The sequence below is a fragment of the Bufo bufo genome, chromosome 3 (genome assembly GCF_905171765.1).
Source record: "Bufo bufo chromosome 3, aBufBuf1.1, whole genome shotgun sequence".
NCBI classification, from domain to species: Eukaryota; Metazoa; Chordata; class Amphibia; order Anura; family Bufonidae; genus Bufo; species Bufo bufo.
The window spans coordinates 447894461-447911969 of NC_053391.1; the positions used below are offsets into that span (position 1 = coordinate 447894461).

Consider the following 17509-nt stretch of genomic DNA (forward strand, 5'->3'; position numbering starts at 1 on the left):
TCACCCTGTCGGATCCGTCCTGCCGCTATTTCGCCATGCCGCCGGACCGCCGCTCCGTCCCCATTGACTATAATGGGAACGGGGCAGAGCTTCGGCGCAGCACGGCAGTGCGCGGTGAGAGGACGCCAGACTAAAAGTACTGCATATCCGACTTTTTAGTTCGGCGGCCTCTCACCGTGCACTGCCGTGCTGCACCGGAGCTCCGCCCCGTCCCTATTATAGTCAATGGGGATGGAGCGGCGGTCCGGCAGCACGGCAAAATAGCGGCAGGACGGATCCGACAGGGTGAACAGCCTGTCGGATCCGTCCTGCCGCTAGTGTGAGAGTACCCTAACCGTCCCCTCTTTTGTTAGATTGACAGGCTGCAGTGCGGCCGGGATCGCACAAGTTTTGCGCAGTGCGCCGCTGAAACCCAGCAGCCGGAGACAGGATCACACCCTGTACTTTGTATGAGTTTTGTGACTGTTTACTTTCTAGAGCTTTGAGGTTGACCTTCTACTTTTTTCATCCGTTTGTGCATTTCCCGTCTAGTAGAACCTCCTATAGCAGTGATGGTGAACCTTTTAGAGACAGAGTGCCCAAACTGCAACCCAAACCCACTTATTTATCGCAAAGTGCCAACACGGCAAGTTAACCTGAATCCTACAGGCCAATATAGGATATGTTCCATGTACTGTATCATTTAGCTATAATAGCCTGCCTACATTAAGTGCGCTGCCTGTGCCGTTCATAGTGCGCCCTGCGCTGATGAATGGTAGGAAAAGTTGAAGACATATTGGTACAGCATAGACTTTTTCCACGGTGAGGGTGCCCACATAGAGCGCTTTGAGTGCCGCCTCTGGCACCCGTGCCATAGGTTTGCCACCACTGTCCTATAGTATGTTGCCTCCCCTTGAAATGATTGCTTGATATTCACGTTTTTGCTGGAAACGTGCTTGTTATCCTGCTGCTCCATCTGCCACACGTGTCCTCAGAAAGGAGAACTGCCTCGGCCTAGTTACCTAGAGACAGCCTCTTAAGAGTCTTAGTCACTGGCCAGGGCTTTGCATGAGCTGTGGGGTTCTGCATATTATTGTAATCTACTGTATAACGCTCAGCACTTTACTGGAGAAGATTACAGTGGCGGCTTTTTTGCATTTTGCAGTTTCACTGGGAAGAAGGTTTCATGTCATGTGCTGTCCAATGCTAACTCCTATGCTTTATGTGCTCCATGTCACAACGCTCTCTGTAACTTGTTTTCACAGTCATAACTGGCAACCAGATTTCTCCAGCATGTGCTCGCTCGTGTTTTTCTGCATGTATCATACACATCATCTGCTTTTGAGTGTGGAATATTGTCTTACCATTGACGATTTTTTTTTTTTGTTTGTTATTCTAATGATGAAGAAATCTTTGAAATACACGTCCTGTAGGCAGTGAGGAAATATAGTACTGTCTCATCTGCATATTTCGATCCGTCAGAGAGCAGCCTGCCGGAATGAACCCAATACGGCGCTGCCGGATGTGAGCAGAATGTCCGCCGACCACATTAAAGTATAATGGGGTCCGGCAGACATTCTGTTCGCATCTGGCTGACAGGCGGAGAACCCGACGCACACAGTCCGCTGCATACTGCGTTTTGTGCCCAGATGATCCCCCATTTTCTACCGGAACACTGCTAGCGCAGATGTGAAGGTAGCCTTAGGCCTCATGCACACGACCGTTGTGTGCATCCGTGTCCGTGGTTCCGTTTTCCGTCGTTTTTTCGCGGACCCATTGACTTTCAATGGGTCCGTGGAAAAATCTGAAAATGCACCGTTTGGCAGCCGCATCTGTGATCCGTGTTTCCTGGCCGTGAAAAAAATATGACCTGTCCTATTTTTTTCACGGTCAACGGTTCGCAGACCCATGCAAGTCAATGGGTCTGTGAAAAATCACGGATGCACACAAGATAGTCATCCGTGTCCGTGATCCGTGTCCGTTTTTCCTATCATTTTCAATGCAAACTTGACTTAGTTTTTTTTTTCACTTTTCATGTCCGTGGATCCTCCAAAAATCAAGGAAGACCCACGGAAGAAATAACGGTCACGGATCACGGAACAACGAAAATCCGTTTTGCGGAACGCAAAAAAAACGGTTGTGTGCATGAGGCCTTAAAAGGCGCCTTTTACCTCTAACATTGGTTTCAAGGTTTAGGGTAGGGGCTCCAAAACATACAGTATCCATACCTTTCTTGTTAAATTCCAGTCCTCTAATTCTGAGAAATGCTTCTTTTTATTTTTATGCAAATAAGGTTTTTGGTGCACCGTGGGCACAATCCCTCCACTGGTATTGTTACCCGGAGCCTCCCCATCTTGTATGTTTGACACTCGCTGAGATTTCAGAGCGGGTACGGATGAGACAGGGAATGCTGGATACACCAACTGGGGTGGTCCTGTTCACGGTGCACTGAAAACCTTATTTACATACTGTATTAAAAAAATAAAAGAAATCAAACAAAAAAATGCCACCAATAGATGTGCAGCATCAAATCTGTATTCAGCAAATCTCATCCACTCACAGTGGGAAAAAAAATCACCAGCGCATATCTGCAGCATGTCAATTTATACTCTGGATTTCCACCATTGATTTCATCCTTTGCAACACATAGTGTGTTTTTGCTACGAAAAATCCTCTTCGTGTGACCATACCAAAATTGCACTGGAATGAAATGCAGCATAAATATAATATTCTTCTCCAACCACGCACATTGTTAGTCAGCCTGCAGGGAATGGCGGAGGTCATGTACGTTCTTGGACTCAGGACTTGCTGAGGTAATTGTAGCTCTAGTAGGTGAGGAACTGACACCCTTTTTTGTCTGCAGGTTGTAATTTATTCTACGTCAAAAAATATAATTCAGTCTGTGAATAAAGAAAGGTAAAAGATAATAACTATAAAACACAGCACACAGTATGTATATAAAACTTGTAAGGGCAGGGAAATGCGTGTCTTGGCATAGGATATGTATTCTTCAGGTTCCTTCATTTATAAAAAAAAATCATATTCATTTTCTGTTTTATCAGACTTGATTTATAATTCAAGTGCATGGACCTTTTATAAATTTGGAATATCGTAACTCCTGTGCCAGATTCGCCCCCAAATTCTGTCCATGTGCCAAAACTTTGTTCCAGGTTTCAGAATGCCACTAACTGAGGAGAGAGTGGGGAAGTTGTCATAGAGAAGCTCCTGGAGACTAGTGCTCACACTGCAAAATAAAGTTAAAGTGGTGGACAGCCACCGAAAAGCATAGCCCTGTTATGTTTTATGGTTCTTATTATTTTAATAAACATTTTTTTCTCTAAAAGTCTCTGGTGCAGCGCCCTGTTTTTTCCTTGCTCTTACCTTGAGATTTTCCTCCTTCCGGCCCCCTCCATGATATGTCCGGCGAACAAACGCAGCAGCCTGGTTTTCCCCATGGTTTGGAGGAACTTCATTTTTCACTAGTGTTGTTCCTGGTCTTGGAAAACACTGTCTTACAGGGTTCACCCGAATGGTTCAGAAGATACTGCATGAGGGAGCGCCCACCACTGGCTCTTCCAGTTTCCTTCCAGTATGCCTTTGGAGTGTTGGAGAAAAGCCACTCAAACACGGGTAGAAGATACAGGCTTCACGCAGATGATGTCCTTGGATCAGATTCAAACCTAGGACCCCATAGGGTTGAGCGATATACCGGTATCACGATATACCGCGGTATTAAAAAAACGGCGATATCGCCGTTTCGTAAATACCGCGGTATTTCGTGACGTCATAGGAGCGGTCATGTACGCTGACCGCTTCTAAATCTGCAGCCGCCCGCCCCAGCATGAACCGATACGGGACATTTGCAGAGTACTTCTACTCGTGCAAATGTCCCCGATACCTGCTGGCTGCTTGCGGCGGCGCTCTTAGCAGTTCGGCCGGCGTGGGGGAGGGAAGGAATTCTGTCACTCGCATTTCCTGCACCCGACCTCTGAGAGGACGCTGTGATCCGCGCAATTAACCCCCTCAGGTGATCACAGCGTCCTCTCAGAGGTCGGGTGCCGGGAATGTGGGCAGTGCCCCCCTCCTCCCTCCCTCCCCAGTATTAATCATTGGAGGCCACAGGGTCGTCCCCCCATCATTGGTGCCAGTTTGCAGTTCCGATCGGAGTCCCAGCAGTGTAATGCTGGGGCTCCGATCGGTTACCATGGTAGCCAGGACGCTACTAAAGCCCTGGCTGCCATGGTATGTTAGTGAGCAGCATTATACTCACGTGCGTCGTGGCCGCCGGGCGCTCCTTCTTCTCATAGGTCTGTGCGGCGCATTGCTAATGCTATAAGCCTTAGCAATGCGCCGCACAGACAGAAGAAGGAGCGACCGGCGGCCACGACGCACGTGAGTATAATGCTGCTCACTAACATACCATGGCAGCCAGGGCTTCAGTAGCGTCCTGGCTACCATGGTAACCGATCGGAGCCCCAGCATTACACTGCTGGGACTCCGATCGGAACTGCAAACTGGCACCAATGATGGGGTGAGGAGGAGGACGACGACCCTGTGGCCTCCAATGATTAATACTGGGGAGGGAGAGAGGAGGGGGGGCCCACTGCCACCAATGATGGGGGGACGACCCTGTGGCCTCCAATGATTAATTCTGGGGAGGGAGGAGGGGGGGCCGACTGCCACCGATGATCGGGGGGAAGACCCTGTGGCTTCCAATGATTAATACTGGGGAAGGAGGGGGGGGCCCACTGCCACCAATGATGGGAGGGGGACCCTGTGGCCACTGCCACCAATGATTAATACTGGGGGGGGGGGGGGTGCACTGCCCACTGCCACCAATGATGGGGGGGGGAGACCCGGTGGCGACTGCCAGCAATGATTAATACTGGGGGGAAGGGGCACTGCCACCAATGATGGGGAGGGGGACCCTGTGGCCACTGCCACCAATGATTAATACTAGGGGGGGGGGTTACCAGAGGGGGCTGATAAGAGGGAGAGGCTGGGGGGGGCTGATCAGAGGCTGAGGAACTGCCCGTCTGCTCCCATATAGTGTAATGTCTCCTTGTGGCTGCCCCCATACAGTATAACGTCTCCTTGTGGCTGCCCCCCTACAGTATAACGTCTCCTTGTGGCTGCCCCCATACAGTATAACGGCTCCTTGTGGCTGCCCCCATACAGTGTAACGTCTCCTTGTGGCTGCCCCCATACAGTGTAACCTCTCCTTGTGGCTGCCCGGTTGCCCCCATACAGTGTAACGTCTCCTTGTGGCTGCCCGGCTGCCCCCATACAGTATAACGTCTCCTTGTGGCTGCCCCCATACAGTATAACGTCTCCTTGTGGCTGCCCGGTTGCCCCCATACAGTGTAACGTCTCCTTGTGGCTGCCCCCATACAGTATAACGTCTCCTTGTGGCTGCCCCCATACAGTATAACATCTCCTTGTGGCTGCCCCCATACAGTGTAACGTCTCCTTGTGGCTGCCCCCATACAGTGTAACGTCTCCTTGTGGCTGCCCGGCTGCCCCCATACAGTATAACGTCTCCTTGTGGCTGCCCCCATACAGTGTAACGTCTCCTTGTGCCCCCCCCCCCCCCCCATACAGTGTAACGTCTTCTTGTTGCCCCCCATACAGTGTAACGTCTCCTTGTGGCTACCCCATACAGTATAATGTCTCCTTGTGGCTGCCCCCATACAGTGTAACGTCTCCTTGTGGCTGCCCCCATACAGTATAACGTCTCCTTGTGGCCGCCCCCATACAGTGTAACGTCTCCTTGTGCCCCCCCCCCCCCCATACAGTGTAACGTCTTCTTGTTGCCCCCCATACAGTGTAACGTCTCCTTGTGGCTACCCCATACAGTATAATGTCTCCTTGTGGCCCCAAGTGTTTTTTTCTTCTAAATGGGCATTTATCGCGATATATATCGTTATCGCGATAAATTTCTTAATATCGTTATCGTGGGAATATTTTTGATATCGTCCAACCCTAGGACCCCATCTAAGCTTTTTTTCTTTTTATTAAGACTGCGCCCCTGAGAATTTTATAAAACTGCTGGAAAAGCCCTTTAAGGTCTGTGGCTGCGAAAAAATGTTTAAATCTGTACCTAAATGAATATAGAGAGGAGCAAGGCTGGAGCGATCAGTGCTGACAGTAAGTGGACTTTGTGTTCCTGTATATTTACTGTCAGTGCTGATCACTACAGTCCTGCTTTCCTCTCTCTTCCCTTTGCTCAGTAACCAAAAGAGAAGTGCAAATAAGATGGAAGTAAGAAGAGCTGCCTTCAATCAGTGCTGGCAGCAAGTCAGATAGACAGGAACAGGTCAGAAATATGTAAAAAGAGCTTGGTAGGGAGATAAGAGGCAGACTGAGAAGCCTGCCTCTGTATGTTACACATAGGTATCTTCAGTGAAGCTAAGGAGACACTTTATAGGTTGTTTTCTAATAAAAATGCACATATTTTCCTAATAAAATATATTTCACATATATATTCATTGTTTGCCTGCAAATGATGATTTCATGTGGTGAATTTAGACAGGGCAGTTATTGGGAAAGGAATCTTTGGCCTTTACACAATAAGAGATGCATACTGATAATGGTCACATACTATTTATATTGTTTCCTGATGACGATATAATTTTTTTTTAAATTCCATATCTGGATGCTCAGAAACACCTTAAAGGAGTTGCTTGAGATTAGCAAAAATAAGGGCACAAGTCAGTTGAAGCCTAAAATGACAAAGAAGAAATGACTTCGCTTGTTGAATCCCTCCCTCCTCCAGTGCTGCTATTTGAGTCCCTCCAGCCAGTCTTTGCTTACAGGGCCACAGCACTGCTGCCGTACTGACAACACTTGACCACAGCAACCTGCTTCTGGCTTCAACAGTGTACCTTTTTATAGGCAGTGATTGGCTGCAGCAGCCAATTGTTGTTGATATAATGTTAGCAGTACAGCCCTGTAAAGAAAGACTACTAGGGAGAGCCCAAATGGTAGATTCAACAGGTACGTAATGTTTATTTTGCAATTTTTCATCACCCCCTGACTGTGCCCTAATTTTTGCCTGGACCATACAATATGGGTCACTGGGTGGGATTTTCCACAAAGGCTATAAATAAGCCTCTGTAAATTGCAAATAAGCCAGCACATCCAAAAAAGCTTCCCCTCCAGGATTTAATTGCCAGGTAAACACAGAGCCACTATTTCTAGCAATGTACATGACCAATTTTGTTACATAGTTTGACCTCCTGTTAAATGACAGTGTAATTATTGGCAGGCTCTGCCGCTGCTGTGCGGGGTTCCTTCTTGTCTAAATATAGGACGGCCTGCCTTGCGGAGAGCCTATTGATTATGAAGAATAGCTGCATTCTGCTGCCTGCTCCGCATAATGGGGAGCGTGACTCTATATTTAGCTGGAGAGAAGTGTGTGAACCGTGTCACTATTACACATTGTTTCTTAACCATGCTTTGAAATGAACGGAACTGTGACAAATAGAAGACAATTAAAGGAAAACTAAACATAGAAAATGCTCATAAAAGGTATAGCATATTCCAGAACCTCCTCTGTTAATCTCATTTACATTGATCCTATATTTCAGTAAAAAAAAAAGGAAATCTCTGTGTGTCCCATATTCCCTTCTTCCTTACTGTCATGTGTCTGGCTGTAGGTTTAGTGTAGCTTAAATATGTCTTCTGACACTTTTTAAACTTGTCCTTTTTTAAACCTGTCCTGTTGGATAGGTGATCAAAATCTGATTGGATGGAGTCCGGCAGCCAGAGCCCCTGCCGATCAGCTGTTTAAAGGGGTTGTTCAGCTCTGAACCCGGACATAAGCTCCCCTTCACCGATTTACCATGTATAGGTGGAGCATTGGGGCATTTCCTGCTCCAACGCTCCCCCTTGCCCTGCCCTGCATTGTGCAGGGCAAGGGCTTTTTCTTAACTACCTGTGATGTATTGGGCATCTCATGCGTATGCTAGGCGGAGGCTTCTGCCTAGCCGTGAGCCCACTGACATCACTAGCACAAATAGGCGGTCTTTAGCGCTGCCCTAGGCTGTTTAACAGGCTAGGGCAGCGCTAAAGATCGCCAATTAGTGCCTGCGACGTCACAGCTATACTACGTATTGTGCTGTGCTTAGTAAGTTGCGAGAATGCTGCAGAGCTCTCATGCGTGCCGTTGCTTTCTCAAGCAGCTGATTGGCGGATGTTCCTGTTAAGTTATCCTCTATCCACTCCATTCATTTTCGCAGTCCCCGAGGGGTATTAAGTTTTCATTCTTGTGATCGGTGGGGATCACAGCGATAGGACCCTCAGCAATCTTAAAGGTTATTCTCTATTTTGTAGATAGCGGATAACTTGTCACAGCTGGAATACTGCATAGGTAACCCCATGAAATCGCATTGAATCGATTTTAATCTCATTGATATAGAATAGGCTGTATAAAGTTACACTAGTCAATGCTGTGGCTACCTTTACATACTGACTTGGTGTGTGTATATATATATATATATATATATATATATATAAAAATGGAAAGATGGACAGCACTCCAAAGCTATAAAATATAAGAAAATGTATTCACCCATGTGGAACAAAATAGCAACAGAGATGTTTTGGCTCATCCATAGAGCCTTCCTCAAGCCTTGAGGAAGGCTCTATGGATGAGCCAAAACGTCTCTGCTGCTATTTTGTTCCACATGGGTGAATACATTTTCTTATATTTTATAGCTTTGGAGTGCTGTCCATCTTTCCATTTATATATTGGTCTATCAGCCTATGCCCTAGGTTAGGACATAGCACCCGTTCAGTTTTTATTTTCTATTTTTCGGTGCTGCCAACTTTTTCTTTATATATATATATATATATATATATATATATAGTTATAGTATGTGAATTCCGGCAGCACTCACTTTAGAGATTATCCATGCAAAAAGGGATTATGAACTGGTATACAATAATAGCGTTTAGATTGTGCTCTTGTTTGCTATGATCAACCAGCATACACGTAGCTCCATTGTCTGATTTCTATTCAGAATCTGAGTCAGGTTGAACATTCACCTGCACCGCAGGTAGCAAGAAGTGCAGGAGAACGGCTCAGTCCTTTTGTTCTCTGTATTGCCTGCTTTCTCAGAGGTCAGACACCCGCTGAAGAGATTGTTATATCAATGATGGCAATACCCCTTAAAGTAAGTCCCCAATTATTTAGTCTACATTTCTTAAGTCTCAAACTACTACTCTAACAAGAACCCTTTCTAGATATGCTATTAAATAGGTTGTCCCACGAAAAATATTCTTCCATTTTCAAACCAGAACCTGGATCTGAATACTTTTGTAATTGCACATAATTAAAAATCTAGTATAGTCACTGCATTGTTTACTTAAATTCATCTGTATAGCGCCACCTGCTGTTTGTTCTTGTCTTTATTTCTCTGTCCACCTTGCTCAGTTCCATTTTTCAATTGATATGGAGAAAACTGCTACAGAGAGGACACACAGTATGAGCTGCTGCAGAGAGGACACACCGTATGAGCTGCAGCAGAGAGGACACTGCCCTTGAGCTGTCCGATTGATATAAATCTAGCAGAGCAATGAATGGGGAGATCTCTGGATCCATGTGAGGTACAGGGCTGGTTCCAGCTCTGTTAGAAAGAGATTGTCATCTACTATATGATGTCTGATTTTCATTTTGTGCATTAAACATGGGATAACCTCTTTAATATCTGATTAATACAGGTCTCACTTCTGATTCTTGCAGATATGTGGAGAACAGGGGGTCCCCTGACCCTCCTGGTGAGTCAGCCGCCTCATGCAGACAGAAAATGAATGGAGATGTGGCAGCTCATTAAATGCTACGGCAGTTAAAGAAAACAGCACAGCCCACTTTACCATGGTAGAGAGAGCCCCGCAAATGCGTCGTTTCCTCGCCATTCTGTCTCTGCATGGATACAACCTCCGCCTCACCAGGCAGGTTGGCGGACCCACCTTCTTCGCATAGGTGCAGGTCATGCACCTATCCAACATGTATAGCCCCTTTAATAGGCACATTTGTGCCAGCACTGCATATTTAAGTACCTTTTTCTGTGGTTGACCTACAAAAATAAAGCTCATTCTTTATTTTTTTTTTCAGCTCCCCGTGACTCCCTGTTAACAGTGCAAAGAGCTCAGCTCTACTCGGCCATGAAGAACTTCAAGCAAGCCCTTAATGATGCTGAGATGGTCTGCAGAAAACAACCACTCTGGCCTAAGGTACATACGTAGTGGCTGGTTCACCCTGCAGAACTGCATGTGACGTGTATTTTGGCCATGAACCTGCAGCGGAAATCTGAAGCTGACCCTATGATTTCTATTGCAGTTTGCACTGCTGGGGAATCTGCTCACAGCTTTGTCTCATTCCCTATTCAGCAGTAAATACGCCAAGATCCTCATTTAAAAAATTCACCATGTGAACATTCCCCTGTGTATAGTAAATGAGGCATTTCACAAGATCAGACACAGAGGCCTAAATAACTAATAAACTCCTCTAATTAGAAAGCAGTTTTTCGGGGGGAGGCGTTCTTCCTGGGGGTTCCTTCAGTATCCATCAGTATCAGATTGACGGTGGTCCGACACCCGGCACCTCCGCCAATCAGCCGCTTTTCAACCAGCTGATCGGCAGGGTTGTTTGACCTCCACCGATCTGATATTGATGACCTACCCTGGGGATAAAATCCCAGAAATACTCTTTAAGAAAATGACTGATCATAATGGATGCATCATATCTATCATAGATTCTGAAAACAAATGATCAAGTATCTTGAAATCCAAAAGCCCAATTTCTACCTTTTCCTTTTCAGAGGAACATTACATACTTTTCTGTGTGCATCCGATAATCCAAATTACCTGTATAATGTCTCATGTTAGTGTACCTGATGGAAACCTGACTAACCCATTATAGGTCAATGCAGCTTAAATGGGTCCCCGGGATAGGACATCAATATCAGATTGGCGGGGTCCGACACCCAGCACCCCTGCCGATCAGCTGTTTGAAGAGAAGGCTGTGCTCCATGGTGAGTGCTACCTTTCCAGATGTAATTACAAGCCATGTATAGGAACGAGTCATCCCATTGTAGTGAACGGGATGGCTTCTTGTAATTACACCTGCTCACCGCTGCAATGTCGACGGCGAGCAGGTAAATAATAAAGGGAAAGCTGCACTGGCACGGAGCATGGCCTTCTCTTCAACCAGCTGATCAGCCTTGGTGCTGGACCTCCACTGATATTGATGACCTATCCTGAGGATAAAATCTCGGAAAACCCCTTTAAGAAAATGGCTGATCATAATGGATCCATCATATCTATCATAGATCCATCATCTTATGTGTATGGGCATATCACTGCCGATCATGTAAAATTCCAGGTTATCTTGCAGTCGTTCTGCCAGTTATCAGAATTTCTGGACTATCAAGTGTTTAATTAAAGGAATTTTACAGGACTAGGCTCGGGCAACAAAAAGGTCACACAACAGCTTCAGTCGCCCCAAAGCGATAGACATATTCTAAAAGTTGACTTTAGACGTAGGTTGACAGCAATATGGAGATCCTGGACAGAGAACTGGTTATGGTGAAAATGTAATATTGTTATTGATTTTTATTGCAGTTTCCATAAATCACAAATTATGGCGCAGGGCATAATAGGTGACTTCTTGAGCTTCACGTCACTTATCTAATCTGATTTTAGTGCAGTTTCCTTTCCAGAATTGCAAAAATGCCATTTTACTGTGCGAGTCATGTGTCTCTCATGTGCATTCGAAATTCCTCTCAATGTTATTCCGACTCTTCTTTCTTTCTTTTTTTTCTTTCTTGTAACCTTTTGCTTGGTCCAACTGAGGGGGGGGAGGGGGGGGGGGAGACTTATTAAAGATCTTACACCACTATTTTGAGGTACATAAAAGTCAAAAATTATGGCTCAGGGCATATTTGTGCCATAATTGGAAACTTTTTAAGCGTCACGTCACTTTTCTAAGTGGTGAGGAAGGGGCTAGGCTTCCCATGCCCTGCTGGATTTACTATAAATTACAGCAGCTCACGTCTACACGTCTCGCCTCTACATTTGAGTTTCTGGTACACGGAGGGGCAGAGATGCTCTTAATTTATAAAAGGCAACTGTCTCTTAATAAATTAGAGGAGAACAGGAGAACATCACAAGCTACATCCCTCAAGGTTGCTCGCTGATATTAACTGACCAGGGTGCTGAGACGGCCATGTCTACAAAAGCTAGGCCTCAACATCTGCAGCATGACTATTTGCCATCACATATTTCTCATCTCCTTATCTTTGTGAGAAGCAAGACCTCATTAATACATTATCTTGTCTCCTGAGAACATCATGTCCTTTGCTGTTAATGTAATCCTGTGTGCCAGTTTAATGGGGAGGATTATTTTTAGAAAGCGTGGTACAAGATGCTTGGTTAATCGCCTTTAAAGCATGTCACGTTGTTGTGTGTGCAGGGACATTATGTCAAGGCAGAGGCGCTTTCCGCACTGGGGAGGACGGAGGAGGCTTTGAAGGAGTTTCTGCTTTGTGTTGCCTTAAACCCGGAATGGAGTTTAGTGAAGTTGGAAGCACAAAAGGTAGCTCTGAGAATGTCATGTCTGTGCATCGTCTTCAGTTATCCTTCTGATTAATTTCATTCACTTGTGACTGGTGCCTACACCGTAAACCAGGCATCCTCAAACTGCGGCCCTCCAGCTGTTGTAAAACTACAACTCCCACAATGCCCTGCTGTAGGCTGATACCTGTAGGCTGTTCGGGCATGCTGGGAGTTGTAGTTTTGCTGGAGGGCCGTAGTTTGAGGATGCCTGCCGTAAACCCTTGTGTGCACTGATACGCACTGTCAACCATACAGCTTCAGGTTTATGGTAAAATGTAGTAAATCTGGAAACCTCCTAACCCTGGTCCAAGCATAAATTGAAGACAAAGCACAAGCTCTTGTGTCTAGAAGCACTAGTCATATTTATATCTCAGCCGATGGCCAGTGGACCTGATCTCACCATCAATGAGCATCTTGCAGTCAAACATACAAATGCAGAAGGTGCAGCTGTAACGTTTCTCACCCGTACACCCAAAACCTGTGGAAGAGAGAAGTTTTTCTGCAAGGTTTCTCATTGTGTCGGATTCTTTTAAAGAGGACCTTTCACTTGTAAAAACAATGTGAACTAAGTATGCTGACATATAGAGCGGCGCCTGGGGATCTCACTGCACTTACTATTATCCCCGGGCGCCGCTCCGTTCTCCCGTTATGCCCTCCGGTACCTTTGCTCTGTAAGTTATAGTAGGCGGTGTCTGCCCTTGTCCTGTGGGCGTCTCCTTCTCCTAGGCTGTAGCGCTGGCCAATCACAGCTCACAGCCTGGGAGGTTTTTTTCTCCCAGGCTGTGAGCTGTGCGCTGCGATTGGCCAGCGCTACAGCCTAGGAGAAGGAGACGCCCACAGGACAAGGGCAGACACCGCCTACTATAACTTACAGAGCAAAGATACCGGAGGGCATAACGGGAGAACGGAGCGGCGCCCGGGGATAATAGTAAGTGCAGTGAGATCCCCAGGCGCCGCTCTATATGTCAGCATACTTAGTTCACAATGTTTTTACAAGTGAAAGGTCCTCTTTAACCACCTCCGGACCGCCTAACGCAGGATCGCGTTCCGGAGGTGGCAGCCCTGCGCAGAGTCACGCATATATGCGTCATCTCGCGATGGCCGAGATTTCCTGTGAACGCGCGCACACAGGCGCGCGCGCTCACAGGAACGGAAGGTAAGAGAGTTGATCTCCAGCCTGCCAGCGGCGATCGTTCGCTGGCAGGCTGGAGATGTGTTTTTTTTAACCCCTAACAGGTATATTAGACGCTGTTTTGATAACAGCGTCTAATATACCTGCTACCTGGTCCTCTGGTGGTCCCATTTGTTTGGATCGACCACCAGAGGACACAGGTAGCTCAGTAAAGTCCCACCAAGCACCACTACACTACACTACACCCCCCCCCCCCGTCACTTATTAACCCCTTATTAGCCCCTGATCACCCCTGATCACCCCATATAGACTCCCTGATCACCCCCCTGTCATTGATCACCCCCCTGTCATTGATTACCCCCCTGTAAAGCTCCATTCAGATGTCCGCATGATTTTTACGGATCCACTGATAGATGGATCGGATCCGCAAAACGCATCCGGACGTCTGAATGAAGCCTTACAGGGGCGTGATCAATGACTGTGGTTATCACCCCATATAGACTCCCTGATCACCCCCCCTGTCATTGATTACACCCCTGTCATTGATCAACCCCCTGTAAAGCTCCATTCAGACGTCCGCATGATTTTTACGGATCCACTGATAGATGGATCGGATCCGCAAAACGCATCCGGACGTCTGAATGAAGCCTTACAGGGGCGTGATCAATGACTGTGGTTATCACCCCATATAGACTCCCTGATCACCCCCCCTGTCATTGATTACACCCCTGTCATTGATCAACCCCCTGTAAAGCTCCATTCAGACGTCCGCATGATTTTTACGGATCCACTGATAGATGGATCGGATCCGCAAAACGCATCCGGACGTCTGAATGAAGCCTTACAGGGGCGTGATCAATGACTGTGGTGATCACCCCATATAGACTCCCTGATCACCCCCCTGTAAAGCTCCATTCAGATGTCCGCATGATTTTTACGGATGCACTGATAGATGGATCCGATCCGCAAAACGCATCCGGACGTCTGAATGAAGCCTTACAGGGGCATGATCAATGACTGTGGTGATCACCCCATATAGACTCCCTGATCACCCCCCTGTAAAGCTCCATTCAGATGTCCGCATGATTTTTACGGATGCACTGATAGATGGATCCGATCCGCAAAACGCATCCGGACGTCTGAATGAAGCCTTACAGGGGCATGATCAATGACTGTGGTGATCACCCCATATAGACTCCCTGATCACCCCCCTGTAAAGCTCCATTCAGATGTCCGCATGATTTTTACGGATGCACTGATAGATGGATCCGATCCGCAAAACGCATCCGGACGTCTGAATGAAGCCTTACAGGGGCATGATCAATGACTGTGGTGATCACCCCATATAGACTCCCTGATCACCCCCCTGTAAAGCTCCATTCAGATGTCCGCATGATTTTTACGGATGCACTGATAGATGGATCCGATCCGCAAAACGCATCCGGACGTCTGAATGAAGCCTTACAGGGGCATGATCAATGACTGTGGTGATCACCCCATATAGACTCCCTGATCACCCCCCTGTCATTGATTACCCCCCTGTAAAGCTCCATTCAGATGTCCGCATGATTTTTACGGATGCACTGATAGATGGATCGGATCCGCAAAACGCATCCGGACGTCTGAATGAAGCCTTACAGGGGCGTGATCAATGACTGTGGTGATCACCCCATATAGACTCCCTGATCACCCCCCTGTCATTGATTACCCCCCTGTCATTGATTACCCCCCTGTAAAGCTCCATTCAGACGTCCGCATGATTTTTACGGATCCACTGATAGATGGATCGGATCCGCAAAACGCATCCGGACGTCTGAATGAAGCCTTACAGGGGCGTGATCAATGACTGTGGTGATCACCCCATATAGACTCCCTGATCACCCCCCTGTCATTGATCAACCCCCCTGTCATTGATCAACCCCCCTGTCATTGATCACCCCCCTGTCATTGATCACCCCTCTGTAAGGCTCCATTCAGATATTTTTTTGGCCAAAGTTAGCGGAATTTATTTTTTTTTTTCTTACAAAGTCTCATATTCCACTAACTTGTGTCAAAAAATAAAATCTCACATGAACTCACCATACCCCTCACGGAATCCAAATGCGTAAAATTTTTTAGACATTTATATTCCAGACTTCTTCTCACGCTTTAGGGCCCCTAGAATGCCAGGGCAGTATAAATACCCCACATGTGACCCCATTTCGGAAAGAAGACACCCCCAGGTATTCCGTGAGGGGCATATTGAGTCCATGAAAGATTGAAATTTTTGTCCCAAGTTAGCAGAACGGGAGACTTTGTGAGAAAAAAATTAAAAATATCAATTTCCGCTAACTTGTGCCAAAAAAAAAAAATTTCTATGAACTCGCCATGCCCCTCATTGAATACCTTGGGGTGTCTTCTTTCCAAAATGGGGTCACATGTGGGGTATTTATACTGGCCTGGCATTCTAGGGGCCCCAAAGCGTGAGAAGAAGTCTGGTATCCAAATGTCTAAAAATGCCCTCCTAAAAGGAATTTGGGCACCTTTGCGCATCTAGGCTGCAAAAAAGTGTCACACATCTGGTATCGCCGTACTCAGGAGAAGTTGGGGAATGTGTTTTGGGGTGTCATTTTACATATACCCATGCTGGGTGAGAGGAATATCTTGGTCAAATGCCAACTTTGTATAAAAAAATGGGAAAAGTTGTCTTTTGCCAAGATATTTCTCTCACCCAGCATGGGTATATGTAAAATGACACCCCAAAACACATTCCCCAACTTCTCCTGAATACGGCGATACCACATGTGTGACACTTTTTTGCAGCCTAGGTGGGCAAAGGGGCCCATATTCCAAAGAGCACCTTTAGGATTTCACAGGTCATTTACCTACTTACCACACATTAGGGCCCCTGGAAAATGCCAGGGCAGTATAACTACCCCACAAGTGACCCCATTTTGGAAAGAAGACACCCCAAGGTATTCCGTGAGGGGCATGGCGAGTTCCTAGAATTTTTTATTTTTTGTCACAAGTTAGTGGAAAATGCTTTTTTTTTTTTTTATTTTTTTTTTCATACAAAGTCTCATATTCCACTAACTTGTGACAAAAAATAAAAAGTTCCATGAACTCACTATGCCCATCAGCGAATACCTTGGGGTCTCTTCTTTCCAAAATGGGGTCACTTGTGGGGTAGTTATACTGCCCTGGCATTCTAGGGGCCCAAATGTGTGGTAAGGAGTTTGAAATCAAATTCTGTAAAAAATGACCTGTGAAATCCGAAAGGTGCTCTTTTGAATATGGGCCCCTTTGCCCACCTAGGCTGCAAAAAAGTGTCACACATCTGGTATCTCCGTAATCGGGAGAAGTTGGGGAATGTGTTTTGGGGTGTCATTTTACATATACCCATGCTGGGTGAGAGAAATATCTTGGCAAAAGACAACTTTTCCCATTTTTTTATACAAAGTTGGCATTTGACCAAGATATTTATCTCACCCAGCATGGGTATATGTAAAAAGACACCCCAAAACACATTCCTCAACTTCTCCTGAATACAGAGATACCAGATGTGTGACACTTTTTTGCAGCCTAGGTGGGCAAAGGGGCCCACATTCCAAAGAGCACCTTTCGGATTTCACAGGTCATTTACCTACTTACCACACATTTGGGCCCCTAGAATGCCAGGGCAGTATAACTACCCCACAAGTGACCCCATTTTGGAAAGAAGAGACCCCAAGGTATTCGCTGATGGGCATAGTGAGTTCATGGAAGTTTTTATTTTTTGTCACAAGTTTGTGGAATATGAGA

General features: G+C 46.4%; 1 protein-coding gene across 1 annotated transcript in view; it reads left to right on the forward strand.

Moving 5' to 3' along the window:
• LONRF2 (LON peptidase N-terminal domain and ring finger 2) overlaps positions 1-17509 on the forward strand; it is an 80992-nt gene that overhangs the window by 40042 nt on the left and 23441 nt on the right. Inside the window, exons 2-3 of the mRNA XM_040425089.1 lie at positions 10097-10215; positions 12455-12577. Of these exons, the coding sequence (XP_040281023.1) occupies positions 10097-10215; positions 12455-12577 (242 nt within the window). The remainder of the gene's footprint in view (positions 1-10096; positions 10216-12454; positions 12578-17509) is intronic.